At 53.1% G+C, this 16,992-nt stretch overlaps 1 protein-coding gene across 2 annotated transcripts; it reads right to left on the reverse strand.

Annotated features, from left to right (window-relative positions):
* Nucleotides 1–9,438: 9,438 nt before the first annotated feature.
* On the reverse strand, nt 9,439–12,663 carry LOC311164328 (uncharacterized protein). 2 transcript variants are annotated; one of them, XM_084223735.1, is made up of 3 exons: nt 12,471–12,663; nt 11,752–11,830; nt 9,439–11,570 (listed from the first exon to the last, which is right to left on the reverse strand). In XM_084223735.1, exons 2-3 carry the CDS (start codon nt 11,801–11,803, stop codon nt 10,738–10,740), a joined length of 885 nt encoding a protein of 294 aa, XP_084079861.1. In that variant the 5' UTR covers nt 11,804–11,830; nt 12,471–12,663; the 3' UTR covers nt 9,439–10,737. The 2 variants fall into 2 exon arrangements, with proteins under 2 accessions (XP_084079861.1, XP_084079862.1); XM_084223736.1 differs by having other exon boundaries at nt 12,443–12,663.
* Between the last annotated feature and the right edge of the window lie 4,329 nt (nt 12,664–16,992).

Consider the following 16,992-nt stretch of genomic DNA (forward strand, 5'->3'; position numbering starts at 1 on the left):
CCCAGCCCGGTGTCACCCCCTTTTCTCTGCCCACAGAGCTTCTGAGCTGCCAGCGACTGCAACCCCTCCCCGTGGCCTCGGGCCCGGCTGGGACTTCCCGCTCCATCCCCACGGTGATTTTGGTGGGATTGTGTGTCCCCCCCAGCCCTGCTGTCACTGGGCCTCTGCCCAGCTGCTCCCAGTGTTCCCAATAAAGCTTCCCAGTTCACCCTGATCCCATTTATGGGGGAGCTGTGTGGAGGAATTTTGGGGGAACCCACAGGGGTACTGTGGTGGGAGGGGCAGAATCGGCCCCAAGATGGATTAGGAATGGGGACGCCTGTGAGTCCCCTGTGTGTCACCCCACACTGGGTGCTGGGAGCCCACCCTGGCTGTGGGTGAGGAGCTCTTGGGTGAGAGGGGGAGCAGTGCAGGAAAGATGGGGAAGGTATTTGAGAGGGGGGTAAGAGGAGGGGGGACAGCAGCAAAGGGGTTCCCCTGGGAGTCCCTTCCTGTCCCCATCACTGGAGCTCTTGAGCTGTTCCCTGGGGTTCTGGGGCGGGGGGAGGGTGTGTAAGCAGATCCTTGCTAGGGGGTCCCCAACCTCCCCCCTCCCTCTCTGGGGGGCTGACAGTGGGGGTGACCCCACCCAGCAGCCAGTGCTGTGCTGGCCATGGGGCAGGGGGTGGGAATGGGGGATCCAGGGTGGTCCCTTGAGCTCCCAACCTGCTGTAGGGTGCTGGGGTCTGTTGGGGGGTGAGGGGAGGCACCCCCTCACCTGTCTCCTTTCCAACACAGGTGTGTTCCATTTTTTGGGGAAAAGCCCACTGTCACTTCCCCGATGGCACCAACTGGGTGAAGTTTGTGGACGAGGAACACCCACAACTGGGAGTAATTTGGGCTCAGGAGATACCCCAAAATTTTGAGGTGGGATTGAGTTGTTTGGAGGTGGAGTTGAGACATTTTCAGTGGGATGGAGTCATTTTGAGGCACCAGCCATCCCTCTGGGCTCCTGGGGAGCAGAGCTGTGAGGGACTGAAATGTCCCAGGTTAATGGCTCGAAGCACTGGCAAAAGCAGAGGGGCTTTGCTGGCCATGGGCATGGGGAGTGCCCGGGGCAGAGGGGGTGAACAGCCAGCCCCGGGCGGGACGAGCTGGGCTGGCAGCCAGGGAAGGGAAGGGGCGATCAGAAGCAGATGCTGCCAGGTGGGACAGGGCTTTGGACCAGGGCAATGCCCTCCCTTACACAGCTGGCTCAGCTCTGGAAACTCCCCTGGGGAAGGCCTGGGACATTCACACAGAGGGCTGGAGCTTTTCATCCCTTCCCATGGCCATACCTGGCTCAACTGCGCTGCTGGGAGAGGCAGGGCCACATCTCAGAAGGGGCCATAAACCATCAGAGCCCTGGGATCCACAGTGTGACATCAGACGGTGTAAAACTCCCCCCAGAGGAGGTACCTGGGCATTCACCCAAACCTGAATCTGTACTGACCCACAGAACTTGGTGTTTCTGGGGCTTTTCCAACTCCCAAGGAATCCGTCCTGGGACCATCACTTAGACCAAGGACAAGGACATTGCAACAATCTATTTTTGTTGCTGGATCCAGGGCTGGTGCCTGTGTGTCTTTCTACTCTTACACTTACTTTCTTTTCCCTTATAAGTTTTCCTCAGTGTTATTTTAATGCTTTTATATTGCTAGATATGGTAACTAAAAAGGGTTCCAAACCTGCTTTACATTGCAAAGAAATTGTTCTAAAATAAACCCAACAGAGATTTATTTATAAACACAGATCAATCACTGTTTCACTTTAATCTGTGCCCTGGGCTCCATGAACCAGAACCTGGGTTACCTTTGCCTTCAGGAGTGGATCAGAACAGGAGCCAAACATGGGGGAAGCTTCTGGAAGCTCCTCACAGAAGCCACCCCTGGAGCACCCCTGTTTCCAACACTTGATCACACAAACCCAGTACCCTGCCCTGGATTACCAGAAACATGGGTCACTAGGTCTCTGCCCAGTGGGGCTTACTGTGGATCAGCCAGCGTTGGGGAAGATGAAACAGGAAAGCCTTACAAATATGACTGCCTGGCAAAAGATTTTGAGAATATAGAAACTATAAGTGAGATTGAAATGAAAGCAAGCTTTGAGATCCCTTAGTTACTGAACAACAGGAAAACAATGGTGTGGCCAGCTGAAGGTAATCCCCTTTGGATGAAACAATACCTTCTGCTTGCAGACAGGCCCAAGGGGCAGAGCAGACCCTGCCAGCTTGGCAGAAGGGGTCCCAAGAGTAGTTTTTAGGGTTTAAAATGTAGCACAGTATGGCAGTGTAGTGATTTTTATAGGCTGTATGTAAATGCTATAGGATTTATATGTTGTACTGGATTGGTTAGTGAGAATCAGAATATTCAACACAGAAGATGATTTATTGTATTGTAACGGGAACTTCGCGCTCTTGCTCTTACTCTTGCTCTCTTTCTCTTTACTTTTCTATGCTCTTAGCTCTTGCCTTTTACATTCTTACCCTCTCATCCTCTCTACCCCTCTCTTCTCTCGGGCCTGCTCCGAGCTGCAGCTGGCAGCTCCCAGCAGGGCCCTGCACCCACGCCCTTTGCAATAAACTGCAAGTTCCACAACCTGGATTCAGAGATCTCTCGTCTCCGTCCGTCCCGACCGTGCCACCCCCCGTCTCGCCTACAATCCAGCATGGGTCTTCCAACGGGTAATGGAGCTGGAGCAGCGTTTGAAGCCCTGCCCGTACTTGGGGCACTCACAGGGGTTCCCTTTCCAGTGAATCCATTGGTGTAAGGTCAAGGTAGAGCTCTGGGTGAAGCTTTTCCCACAGTCAGGACACTCCTAGGGCCAGTCCCCAATGTGGATATTCTGGTGATGGATCAGGTGGGAGCTCTGGCTGGAGCTCCTCCCGCACTCCCCACACTTGTAGAGCCATTCCCTGGAGAGCAGGCGCTGGTGGCTGATGAGGTTGGAGTGGTCATTGAAGCTCTTCACACATTCCCTACACCTGCAGGGCTGTTCTCCTGTGTGAATTATCTGATGGTGGGTTGATGGGGGTCTCTGGTGTTGACATGACCCCGAGGTGTCAGAAAGTCTCAACTCCAAGATTGAAGAAGAAGACAGGATTCCTCAGCTTTTGTTCTCAAGGTTGTTTATTTTTTGTTATTTATAAAATTCTTTCTCTGACTTTCTGAGATCTATTTAGCACGTCAGTTCATGGCACACTGACTGCTTTGGGGCGGTGTTATCTTTTTATACTGAAAACTACGTGTACGTTATCTACAATAATTTTCTAATACTTATCACCTATGTTAGACAGTTTGTCTCTAAACCAATCTAAAAGCGCTACTATCACAGCAGAAGATGGAGGCTAAGAAGGAGGAGAAAGACTGGACACACTCAGATTTTTCTGTCTTGCTTCCTGAACCCCCATTCCAAAAAACTCAAAATTCTACATTTTTCACTCAGTGATAAATTTACTAACATTTTACTCAAACCTTTGTGGCTTGTAACTCCTCGCACAAAGTTGGTAAGTGTTTCTATGGGTTAAAATTGAAGGCACAGGTGTCTTTGACTCCGTGCCAAGGTCTCTGAGCCTCCAGGGCAGTCAGAGGAATTTCTTGGGTTCCGACAGCGGATCAGACAGGAGCTCCGGCTAAAGCCCTTCCCACATTCCAAGCACTTCTAGGGCCCCCCACCACATGTGGATCTTCTGGTGCCAGATCAGGTAGCAGCTCCATCTGAAGCTCTTGCCATGTTCCAAGCACCTGCAGTACATCTCCATGTGAAACCACTCAAGGACCACCAGGTCAGAGCTCTGGATGAAGCTTTGGCCACCTTCCTGACACAGGATAGGTCTTTCCTCCTTGGAGCACCGTGGGCTGTGTTTGCAGACGCTCCTTATGGGATACCACCACTGTAGCTTCTCCTCCCCACTGTATTCTTGTGCACCTCATACCTTACAGTGCTCACATGAGCAGGGCAGACACCATCCCTGCTGTTCAGGCCTGCCACAGCACTGGGATTTATGCTATTCTCAGATGCTAAATCTCTCCACTTCCCCTATCAATCCAGCAAGACTGAAATACTGCAGAAACACCGAGAAGTCCCTCACACAAATAAAACATACTATAGAAACAACCACATCAAACTTCCACTCTGCTCTGAAAGCCTAGAATAGCAAATTCATTAAAATAGAAAATGGACAGAACATACTTCCAACAAGCACTGAGGAGAAATTATTCACTTCAGATGCTATCAGTCTCAGGGAAGGTACCTGGTCCAACCAATACCAGCTCACAGAAGTGCCCTGGATAATCACTGGATAACAACTCAGGGAAAAATTCCCCTGGAATCCAGTGGAACTCTCCCTTCAGTTGCCTTTGCATCTTCCCACCAGGTGCAGGGCAGAGCCTTGAGGAGTGGGGGGGCTCAGCCCAGGACCATTTGGGGCTGCCCCAAGTGCAGCAAACAGGAGAGTTCCCAGCTCACAGAGGCCCCAGCACAGGGAGGTCGCTGTCACAGCTGCTGCAGCCCAGGAGAGCTCCAAGGGTGTAACATGGTGGTCAGAGACAGAGACACACTTCAGAGTTGCAAGTGGCAATAATAGAGAGAGCTTTATTGTTTGAACCCAATGAGCTTTATATAGGCGGTTTGAAAATGCCCCAGTCTAAACCAGTCACTGGTCTGGTCCTCTCAGTTCTCTGACCAGTGAGATGTCTGCAGCTTAGGGTGGAATGTGGTTGGGTGAAAATTGCCCAGTACAAGCCAGCTTGTACTGTAACTCAAGGGTCTCATTCAGGGCTGCTGTTTATAGCCCAAGGGATGGGCTTTAGTCACAGATATTTTCCATCCTGGCCCAAGCTCAGGCTGGTGACTTTCTGGGAAAGGTTAAGAACTAAAATATGATCCCATTTGGGATGTTATACAGGCAAAAAAAAAAAAAAGTTTCTAAGGCTGTTACTTAATAAGCAGGAGCTTTTTGGACAGCACCAGTCCCTGGAGCAGATAGTGTTTGTAGTAAGCCCCAGAGGAGCTGAGCTCAGGGTTTGATCATCAAGGCCAAAGCCAAAAGAGCATTTCCCAGATCATGCTTTGGCTTGGGGAAGGGTGGATGGACTCTTCCTCGAGTGTGTCCGCTGATGCTTTGTGAAATCCGAGTTGCTCCAAACCTCTTTCCTCGTTTCCCACACTTGTAAGGCCATTCCCCGTGAGCCAGTGCTGGTGAAGGTGGAGGGAGGTGTCCCCACCATAGTGCCTGAGCTGCTCCTTGGTGTAGATGTTACTGTCCATGAACCTCACCTGCTCGGGGTCCTTCACAAAGTGGCACTTGGGTGCCACTTTCCCATCCACTGAACACCCCTCTATGGGCAGAGAGGCAGGTCAGTGGCACCTCACCCCCCAGCAACCCCCTGCACCCCACAGAAGGTTGGGAGCTCAAGAGGCCACCCCTGCACCCTTTTTCACACCTCACTCTACCACAAGCCCACCACAGCACTGGCTGCTGGGTGGGGGGAACCCCCCCAAGGGATGGAGGGTTGGGAAACCCCCAGAGCAGATCTACCCCCTCAGAGCCCCCCAGAACCACTCCGGGGATTAAGTGATGAGGAACACAAAGGGACCCCCATAAGAGCATGTTTGCAGTGACCCACCACCTCTTATACACCCTCTCCCACCCTCGTCCCATTGTCCTCAGTTCCCCTCCGGATCAGTTTGGGGGTGCCCTACCCTCTCTCTTGCTCCTTTTGGGGATCCCTTCCCATATTTCCCCTCACTTCCCCCCTTTTCCTGTCATGTCCAGCTTCCTGCTGACCTGAGAGCTCCTGGCCTGCAGATGAAGGGATAGAGGAGGAGGAAGAGGAGGAGGACGTGGAGGAGGAAGAGGAGAGGGTAGCAGAGGTATCACGTGCATCCACCATTTACTGCAACTGCAGCCCCTCCACCCCAGGAGGATTGGCCCCTCACATCCCTCTGGTGACCAGGGAGAGGGAGCTTGTCTCAGATATCGTGGACAGTCCCCAAGAGTGCTGTTTTTGGGGGGCATCCCGTGGCTGCTCCCGGCAATTGCCCGGTGCTGGCCAGGGGTGGGGAACGTTGGGTTTGGGGACTCCCCGTGAGAGCCAAATGTGGGAAAGCCTGGGAGCCCTGGAGTGGGGGAAATGGAAATGGGCAATGCTGGAACTGTGGGGGTAATATGGATAGGGGAGAGCCCTAGGTACCCCAGAACTCGGAATGGGGGGCCAGGAGAGGAGGGAGCCCAACAGCGCAGAGGGGCACAGAGATCACTGAAATGTAGGCTGGAAAAAGGGGGAATCTGAAGAGGGACAATTCCTGGGACTGCTAGCAGGCCTGAGACAGGGAACCCCTATTACACGTGGGACCTTCAGCAGCACAGGCAGGGGAAGACCCAAGAGCCTCAATGTTGAGAGACCAGAGATGGGTTTTTTGGTCTGAATCCTGGTGCTTTGAAAATCTCTATGGACACAAGATGCCTGGTCACTTCTAGAGATAGACTTGGACAGGAGGAACCTCCAACCCAACATGCTCACGCCTTGTTTATCCTCCCAAGAAAGGATTTCTTATTCCAAAACTTGGCCAGATGGAGGAGGAGGCTGCAAGGAAGAGGAATGTAGGAATGAAACCAGCTAGGATGAATAGTGGTTTAGCCTCAGTGGCATATACAGGAGGCATCAACCTGAGACCATGGGAAACAAGATACTGAAAGAGAGCTATCTGGTTAGGTCATCGTGGGAAGAGTGTGGTAGTATGTTGATGGTATGTTAATGGAACTATTCTATATTAAGTCATGTTTCTGGTTCTTCTCAGTTGGTTTGGGACCTCTCACATATAAGGTCATGTTCCGAGTTTGTGCTGCTGATTGAACCCCTACCCTCAGAATACCCATATATATCACCATACCCCCATACCCCGCCCATCACTGGATCTTGCCCCTCAGATTGTGCAGTTTCTGTGTTTTGTTATTTCGCTGTTAAAGTTCTCTCTTTTTTGGGCAAATCCATCATTCCCATCCCTCTATTTTGCCATATTGCCACCAGCTGGACTGGGCTTGGGATTGCAGAGAGCCAGACTGCAATAGAAGAAGATGCCCCAGGACACCCAGGTAGGTCAGGAGGAAGTCACTGCCCCTTTCCCCTGCTCAGTCTCTTAGCTGAAAATTGCCCTGGGCTGCAGGACAACCCCGCTGCCAATGCTGCCCTGTTGGGGACGGATTGAGGGATCTTCTTCCCCTTCCCTCTGCCATGGAGGAAAACACCACCCTCTCCTTGTCCTTCCTTCCCCAGGCACTGAGCTGCAGACAGAGACCAGGGAGAACAAATCCCTGCCACAGAACCTCGTGGAAGAGGCAGTTTTGAGCAGCTCCACAGCGCAGGAATCCAACGGGGAGGAAAAGTCCCAGAGATCCCCCACAAGGAGGGGCTGCAAACCCAGCCCAGGGAGCTCTGAGGAGGAAGGACCCATTCTGTGCTTGGAAGGCAGCCAGAACTTGAGCCAGAGCTCTGATCTGGGGGTCCAGCAGCATATTCACACCAAAGAGAAACCCTCCTCCTCATCCACCAGTGAGTGCACACAGGGAAATGGCCCTCTGAGTGTGAGGAATGTGCAAAGAGCTTCACTCAGAGCTCCACCCTGATCCCCCACCAGAAGATCCACACAGGGAAACAGCCCTATAGGTGTTTGGAATGTGGGGAAGAGCTTCAGTGACTGCTCCTGCCTCCTCTGCCACCAGAAGCTCCATACTGAGAAATGGCCCTGTGAGTGTCCCAAGTGTGGGAAGAGCTTCAACTAGAGCTCCCACCTCATCACCCAGAGCGATGCCTTGACCTCACACCAGTGGTCCCACGTGTAAGGGAAGCCCTGCAAGTGCCCTGACTGCGGGAAGAGCTTTGTCCAACTTCATCACCCATCAGAGGACAAATATTGGAAGATACACATTGGGCAGAGACCAGTGGTCTACACTGGAAAAAGATATGTTGACCAATATTCCCGCTGAACCACATTGGGCAGAGATCTGCTTACCCACGTTCCAAGTGATCCACATTGGGAAGACATCTGGCTAGTGGTGTCCACATCCTCCTTGTTCCCCACAGGCACCCTGATGAATGCAGGGGAAGGAACATCCATTAGAATGGAGACCAACATTGGAAATTCATTGGGCAGAGCAGTCTTGTTGACTTTAGACCCCAAAAAATCTCACCAGCAGCCGCCACTCATTTCTTCAGGAGGCATCAAGCAAAACTGGATGATCTTTGAGGTCTTTTGCAACCAAGAGGTCTTTTTAATTCAATTGTTCTAATTCTCTATGGCCCACAGGCATCTTCCATAGACAAGTGGTGATGGATTGGTGCAGAGACAAAACTATTCAAATCAAAGGCTCCATAAAGGGCTCTTCCCACCCAAACAGCCCAGCTACAGAGATACTCACATGACACCAACATGTAAATCCTTCTGTTTGGGCCTTCATTTTCTTTTGAGCCATTTTAATCTCTTACAAACAGATGAAAATTGGGCTAAAATAAAGTAATTAAACAAAGATCTTCAAACTATTTCAGCTTGATTTCAAGGAGAATTTGGGATTTAGGGGAATAATCAGGAGGATTTGGGGATTTTTGTGGCGATTTGGGGTTGTTTTCCTCAAAAATAGGGCTGCTCATGCCAGGTGATTGGGGTGTGCCAACAGTATGTGTCCCTGTACTGCAGTACCTGAGCCCATCTCTCTTCCAGTAATTCCAGTTGGGTGTTCCAGTACTGGGCCTGGGTGTTCCCATATGGGGTGTCCCCTCAAAGCGCACAAACCACTGTCAAAGTGCTGGAGCTGCTTTAGGTTATAGATGTTCTTGTCCATGAACCTCACCCACTCAGGGCCGTTCAGGAAGTGACACTGGGCTTTTCCCATCCACAGGAACACCACTGTGTGGGCAAGGAGGCAAGCTGGGGGATGCACCCTCCTACGCCCACCACCCTACATCAGGCTGGAAGCTCAGGGGGCCACTCTGGACCCCCCCTTTCTAGCTCCCACTCATCCCACATCCCACATCCCAAGTGATGGGGGATGTGAAGGGTCCCCCACTGGGAACCCTTTTCCCACTGTCCCACCTTCCCTTACATGTCCTCTCAAACACCTTTCAGTTCCCTCCCCCGCTTCCCTGCTCAGCTCAGAGGCCACTACTAATCCCCTCCAGCAGGCTGACCCTGACTGGATGCAAGGTGCCACCAAAACTGCTTTGTCCCTGCCCCCTGCACCTGGACAGGGGAGAGAAAATAAAAGGAAAGGCCCAGGAATTGAGATAAGGACCAGGAGGGATCATTCCCCACACACTGTCACAGGCAAAACAGACTCACCCTGGGGAAAGGACATCAGTTTATTACCAACCAAATCAGAGCAGGATAATGAGAAGGAAAATAAAACTTAAATCCTTCCCCCAGCCTTCCTCTTTTCCCAGGCTCTCCCTCCCCGCTCCAGCAGCACAGGGAGATGGGAATGGGTGTCACAGTCAGTTCATTGCACCTCGTTCCTCCTCCTGCTGCTGCTCAGGGAGAGAAGTTGGGAGTCCTTCCCCTGCCCCAGCGTGGGTCCCCACAGGGCCTCAGGTCCTTCCAGCAAAGCTGCTCCAGCGTGGGCTCCTCTGCCCAGGGATCCACAGGATCCTGCGTGGAGGCTGCTCCAGCACGGGCTTCCCACGGGCTCACATCCTTCTTTTCGGGCATCCCCCTGTTCCAGCATAGGCTCCTCCAGGGGCTGCAGGAGAATCTCAGCTCCAGCACCTGGAGCAGCTCATGTCCCGCCTTCTGCACAACCCTGGGTGTCTGCAGAGCTGTTCCTTTCACATGTTCCCACTCTGCTCTTCTCTGCACCCGATTCCATCTGTGGAAGAACTTTTTTCTTCTTGAATCCATTATCCCTGGGGTGTCACTGCCATCTCCTATGGGCTTGGCGTTGGCAAGTTGTGGGTCCATCCAAAAGCTGGCTTTGCTTGACATGGGGAAATTTCTGGCAGCTCCTCACAAAAGCCACCCCTGTAGCCCCCTACTTCCAAAACCTGGCCACACAAACCCAGTACATGGGCCACCTGGAACATGGATCACCAGGTCTTGGCCCAGTGAGGGTCACTGTGAATCATCCAGTGTGGGTCCTCTGATGGGTGATGAAGTTGGAGCAGCAGATGAAGCTCTTCCCACAGTCAGGCCATTCGCAGGGTGTTGTGGGGTGTCCACAATGAGCCTCTGTGAACGATTTGCACACCCAGAGCAGGCTTGCTTAAACTGATGGCAAACAAGGCCAGAGATGGGTCTTTGTGTGGAGCTCCAAACCTGGTTTATTGCGATGAAGAGGGTGCAGGGACCGACAGCTGAGGACAGGGTTTTATATGGGGGGGGAAAAGAGGCAGATACGAGGGTCAAGGGCCAATGGGAACTGAGTACAAGTGGCGCAGAAGAGGGGCAGCAAACTGGGAACCAATGAGGTAACAGGGGCAGAGCACCACAGTAAACCAGGACCAACAGGAGATAAGAGAGGGGAGAAAACTCTAGGGGGAGTACCTAGGAAGGAAAAAAGGGCAGTTGAACTGGGTGATACCAATAAAGCCTGTAGCATGGAAATGCCCATGGGTGAGACCATTGTATTCAGAGGGAGTCTCTCTTTGACCCTTGTCACCTTTGCCCTTCCAGGGCTGAGGTATTACAGCTCCAAGGGTGGGCCCCTGGGCCTCTACAGCAGGGCTTCCCTTACAAGTGGGACTGTTGGTGTTGGGTCAAGCCAGAGCTGCTGCAGAAGCTCTTCCCACACTCCCCACACTCGTAGGGCCTCTCCCCGGTGTGGATGCGCCGGTGCAGGGTGAGGTGGGAGTTACGTCTGAAGCCCTTCCTGCAGTCGGGACAGCGGAAGGGCCGCTCATCCGTGTGAATGCGCTGATGCAGGAGGAGATGGGAGCTGGTCCGAAATCTCTTTGCACACTCAGGACACTCATACGGCCGTTCTCCACTGTGGATCTTCTGGTGCTGGATCAGGTCAGAGCTGATGCTGAAGCTCTTCCCACACTCCCCACACTCAAAGGGCCGTTCCCTGGAGTGCAGGCGCTGGTGGGTGAGGAGGTTGGAGCGGTCATTGAAGCTTTTCCCACACTCCTTGCACCTGTAGGGCCGTTCCCCTGTGTGAATTACCTGATGGCGGATCAGACAGGAGCTCCGGCTGAAGCTCTTCCCACATTCCAGGCATTCATAGGGGCGTTCCCCTGTGTGGATCATCTGGTGGCGGAGGAGGTGGAAGCTCCGGCTGAAGCTCTTCCCACATTCCAAGCATTTGTGGGACTTGTCCACCGCGTGAGTCTTCTTCACCAGCTCTGAACTCCAGCTGAAGCTCTGGCCGCCTTCCTGGCACAGGGGGTCTCTTTCTTCCTTGGAGCACCCTGGGCTGGGTTTGCAGCCCCTACTGGTGCAGGATATCTGGGGCTTCTCTTCCCCATTGGCTTCCTGTGCTGTGCAGGTGCTCAAAATGGCCTCTTCCACAATGTTCTGCCAGGGGGATTTCTCCTCCTTGATCTCTACCTTCAGGTCATAGCCTGGGGGAGGAAGGACAAGGAGAGGATGGGATTTGCCTCCATGCCAGAGGGAAGGGGAAGGAGATCCCCTTGATCTGTGCCCGGCAGGACGGGCAGCAGGGTTGTCCTGCAGCTGGGGGCCATGCTGGGCTGGGAGATGGAGCAGAAATGAAGGGGAAACAAGAAGTGACTTCCTCCTCACCTGCCTGGCTGTCCTGGAGCATCTTCCACTTCCTTGCAGCCTCCTCCTCCATTCAGCCAACCCTTAGGAATGACAAATCCTGGTTTTGGGGGAAAACAATGTGTGAGTGTGCTGAGTTGGAAGTTCCTCCTGCCCAAGTCCATCTCTAGAAGTCACCAGGTATCTTGTGTCCATGAAAACCTCTGAAACACCATGATGCAGAAAAAACCCCCACTCCAAAATATTAAGATTCAGCACAGGAGTCCTCCAATATTCCCCCCTCTCTGGTCTTGCCATTTTGGGGTTCTGGAGGTCTTCCCTCTCCTGGCTCCTATTTAGGGTTGCAGGAAGTTTTAGAGGTCCTAGGGGGTCCCTTCTCCTCTGAGTCTCTGTTTCGGCTGCTGGGGGTCCCAGGGTTCCTACTCTTCAGGCTCGCCTCACTCCAGGATGCAGGGCACGTCCCCCGTTTCAAGGTCGATGGAATCCTGCCCTCCCCATTAACTCTGTGCTTCCCCCTTTCGAGTCTGCCGGGGCTATTCCAAACAGGAATGGCCCCTCTCCGGTCTCCCACGCCAGGGGCAGCCAGAGCCGCTGTCCCCTGCCCCCGCCGGGCGATCTCCAGTTGGCGTGCGAGACCCCGCATCCTCCCCCGGCCTCTGCCGATAGACACGGCAGGGATCCCCCGGAACAAAACACCTGCCGGGGACGCTACCTGGGGTAAGTGCCCCCTCCCCGGTCACCTGCGGGATGCGGCGGGGCAGACGCTCCACGGGCCGGGAGGGCTGCGGACACAGGGCGCGGTGGACACGCCAATTTCCTCCTCTTCTTCCTCTCCCGCTTTCTGCTGCTTTTTCTTCTTCTCAGATCAGACAGCTACAGAAGCTGACCTCCTGGCCCTGGTACATAAACTGGAGGCAAGAACAAAAACAAACAACGCTCTTCCTCGTCGCCTTTCAGCTCCTCCTCCTTTTCCGGCTCCTGCTCCTCCTCTTCCTCTCCCCTTGCGCCGCCGCTCCGGCCGCGGGCCGGGGTCTCTGCGGGTGGGAACGGGAAGAAGGGAGAAGATGTTAGAGGAGGTGGGTCAGCGCCGAACCGAGATGGGGGAGCTGGGATTTGGGGGGACGCTGGGAAAGGAGTGGGAGAGGGAAGATGAAGGGAGGTGGCCCAGCATGATTCCCAGAGGGGGTCCCTTCATAGCTCCGTAATGCCGGGAAGGGTTCCCTGCGGCTCTGGGGGAAGCCGATCCTCTCTGGGAGGCTCCTGGGGGGTTCCCCCCACCCAGCAGCCGGCGGGGCAGAGGGGAGTGGGAAGGGGGGTCCGGCATGGCCTCCTGAGCTCCCAGCTGGCTGTGGGGGGCTGTGGCTGGGGGGCACACCATGACCTGTGTCCCTGCCCACAGAGGGGTGTTCCAGCGGGCGGGAAAGGCCAAGTACCACTTCCAGAACGGCATTCCAGAGCGGAGCTGGACAGGAACAGCTCGGGCACTCCATTGGGAAGCCGCTCTGCGTCATCCTGTGCTGATTCTTGTCTACCTCTCACCCAGCTCCGGGCTCTGGAAATTCTCTTCTTCCATCTGCATTCATCACCCACTGGCACACGGGGAATAGCCTTACAAGTGTGAGGAATGTGGGAAAAGGGTTCAGAGCATCTCAGATCTCATGAAATATCAGTGGACACACTCGGGGAAAACCTCTCCCCAGCCCCCCCTCCTGTCAGGCTACACCATGATCTGAGAAATATTTGTTTAGGCCTTGGCCTTGACAAGCAGCCCCCGGGCTCAGCTCCTCTTGAGTTTGTCACCAATGCTGGCTGTTCTAGGGACTGGTGCTGTCCAATGAGCTCCAACAGCCCTGGATTCTTTTTTTTTTTTTTTTTCCCTGTATAACATTCCAAATGGGATCATATTTTAGTTCTTAACCTTTCCCAGAAAGTCACCGGCCTGAGCTTGGGCCAGGGTGGAAAATATCTGTGACTAAAGCCCATCCCTTGGGCTATAAACAGCAGCCCTGAATGAGACCCTTGAGTTACAGTACAAGCTGGCTTGTACTGGGCAATTTCACCCAACCACATTCCACCCTAAGCTGCAGACATCTCACTGGTCAGAGAACTGAGAGGTGTTAGGACCAGACCAGTGAGTGGTTTAGACTGGGGCATTTTCAAACTGCCTATATAAAGCTCATTGGGTTCAAACAATAAAGCTCTCTCTGTTATTGCCATTTGCAACTCTGAAGTGTGTCTCTGTCTCTGACCACCATGTTACACCCTTGGAGCTCTCCTGGGCTGCAGCAGCTGTGACAGTGACCTCCCTGTGCTGGGGCCTCTGTGAATCCACAGGGGAATTTCCAGGGGAATTTCCCACAGGGACCTTGTACAGACTCTCCTTCTGTCCATACATGTGTGACGCTGCATATGCCATAGCAAATGTCCTGGGAATGCTGCTCTTCTGGAGTCAGAAGTACTTTAAATACGTAAGTCAGATATGTTCCTGTTGTGGTGTAATAAATTATGTGTGAAGTTACTGATTAAGTTTCAGTTAAATGCCGTTAAGTTTAAGTTAAGTGCTATTGGGCCTTTAAGCATAAACTTGAAATCCAGGCTCAGTTCTGCACAGGTGTCTACTCTGACCCTTGTGACTCAGCAGGGGAGTCTTCCATATTCCTTTTTATCCTTACCCTTTTCTGGTTTTTTTCCTCACCTCTTCCTCCCCCAGAACCTCCTGAGCTACATAAATAGTTTTGGGTTTATTTCAGTTTGGATTGATTGATTTTGGATTTTTGTTTCCTTTTTCTTGGTGTGCTTTAGCCAGGTAATCTTCTCCTCCTCTATCCTTAGAAGTAATCTCCTCCTCTATCCCTCCTTCTCCTCCTCCTCCATCCCTTCTCCTCTTCTCCCCAGGCCCAGCACCCACCCTTGGTCTCCTGTGCCTCCCAGACCCACAGCATCCCACAGGAGGGGCAGGGATGGAGCTGGGGCAGGTTGGGCTGGGGCAGCGCTGGGCTCTTGGCTGCTCCTGCCCACACTTGGCCCCCACCACAGCTTCCAGTGCCAGGACAGTGTGGGGGAGCCCAGGCTGGATGCTCCCTATCTTCCCCCTCCTCAAATTCCCCTCCTGGGGAACGCTGAAGGTGGGGGGGGGTTCAGGTGGGGTCCACGTGGGGAATGTCGGGCACTGTGGGTCTGCCTGGCAACTGGTGAGTCAACCCCTGCAGAACTGGGGGATACCTTGCACCCCCTTCAGGAATGGGGCCCCCCCAGGCCTCATCATCCCCAACCTTCAGCTGTCTCATTTCAGACCCCATCCGACTCCTCCTAATCCCCATCCTCCCAATTCACATGCCCCTTCTCCCATCTCACGCCTCCCAATCCCCATCCCATCTGCCCAAGCCCATATCCCATCCCTCTTGATTCACATCCCACCCCTTCCCATCCCCTTCCTTCCCCTCCAGGGTTTAGAGTGCTCTGGGATTGAATACTTTTTGGGGGGTGTTGAATTATTTTGAGGTGGGATCAAGCCATTTGGGCTGGGATGGAGACACTTTCAGTAGCACTGAGTGGTTTTGAGGTGATGGATACAACCCCTTACATTTTGGGGTGCAAAGTAATGGAGGAAACTCCTCCAAATTCCCTCAAAAACCCCAAATCCTCCTGAATATCCCCCAGACTACAAATTCCCCCCCAGTCCATGTAAAATGGTGGGGTTTTACACATCTTTGATGAGTTTCTTTATTTTTACCCAGTTTTGGGTGTTTTTAAAGGATAGATCACAAGAAAATCAAGGCCAAAATTAAAGCATTTATGTGTCCGCATTGTTTGAGTATCCATGGGGTTGGTTGGGTCGGATTGGGTTGGGTGGGTAAAAGAGCCTTTTTTGGAAGGGTTTCCATAAAATTGTCTCCAAAATCTTGGTCTCTGCCAGTGCTGGATTACCACATCTATGACCAACTTGAATCACCAGGTTGATTCAAGTCCCAACATGGTCACCATAGATAACACAGTGTGGGTCCTCTAATGAGTGAACTTGGAGCAGGGAACAAAGCTTTTCCTGCAGTCAGGGCACTTGCAGGACTTCCCTTACCTGTGGGACTGTTGGTGTTGGATCAAGGCAGAGCTGCAGGAGAAGCTCCTCCCACACTTGGGACACTCTTAGAGCCTCCTCCTGGTATGGATGTTCTGGTGGCAGATCAGGTTGGAACAGTCATTAAACCTCTTTTCACATTCCATGCATATGTAGGGCTGTTCCCCAGAGTGGATGCTCTGGTGGCAGACCAGGCAGATGCCTCACCTGAAGCTCTCCTTGCATTCCAAGAATACATGGGGCTGTTCCCTAGCATGGACACTGGTGGTAGATCAGATGGAAGCGGAGGCTGGATGTCTTTCTGCATTCCAAGTACGGATAGGGCCATTCCCCAGTGTGGATCTTCTGGTGGCACATCAGGCTGAAGCTCAGATAAAGCTCTTCCTACATTCCAAACACTTTTAGGGCTGTTCCCCGTGTGGATCTTCTGGTGGCAGTTCAGGCTGGAGCTCTGAGTGAAGCTCTTCCTACATTCCTCACACTCACAGGGCCATTTCCCCCTGTGCACCCAATGGAGGATGAGGAGGTTGAAGCTGTTGCTGAAGCTCTTCCCACATTCCAAGAAGCCCTTGTAGGGTTTTCCCCATTGTGAAGCTGCTGGTCAACCACCAGATCAGAGCTCAGCTGCCTTTCTGGCACAGAGTGGGTCTTTCCTGCTCAGAGCACCCTGGGCTGGGTTTGCAGGCCCTCCTTGTGGGGGTTCTCCATGGCTTTTCCTCCCTGTTGACTTCATGTGCTGTGGAGCCACTAAAAATGGCCTTTCTCATAAGGTTCTGCCACGGGGATTTGTTCTCTCTGGTCTCCATCCACAGCTCAGTGCCTGGGGGAAGAAGGAACAAGCAGAAGGAAGAAGGAAGAAAAAGGACAAGGAGAGAGAAGAAGGAAGAAGGTGAGAAAGGAGATTTGCTTCCATGCCAGAGGGAAGGGGAAGGACATCCCCCCAGTCTGTGCTCAGTAGGATGGTACTGGCAGTGGGGTTGTCTTGCAGCTGGGGGCCATGCTGGGCTGGGAGATGAAGCAGGAGAGAGGGGGGAAGGGGCAGTGACTTCCTCTTCACCTGCCTGGGTATCCTGGAGTATCTTCCCCACAGTCTTCTCCATCCAGCCAAGGCGTGGGAATGACAAATTCTGGTTTGGGTGAAAAACATCAAGGTATGAGCTCATTGGGTTGGGGTTCCTCCTACCCCA

Source organism: Fringilla coelebs (genome assembly GCF_963513975.1).
Source record: "Fringilla coelebs genome assembly, chromosome: 31".
Taxonomy (NCBI): Eukaryota; Metazoa; Chordata; class Aves; order Passeriformes; family Fringillidae; genus Fringilla; species Fringilla coelebs.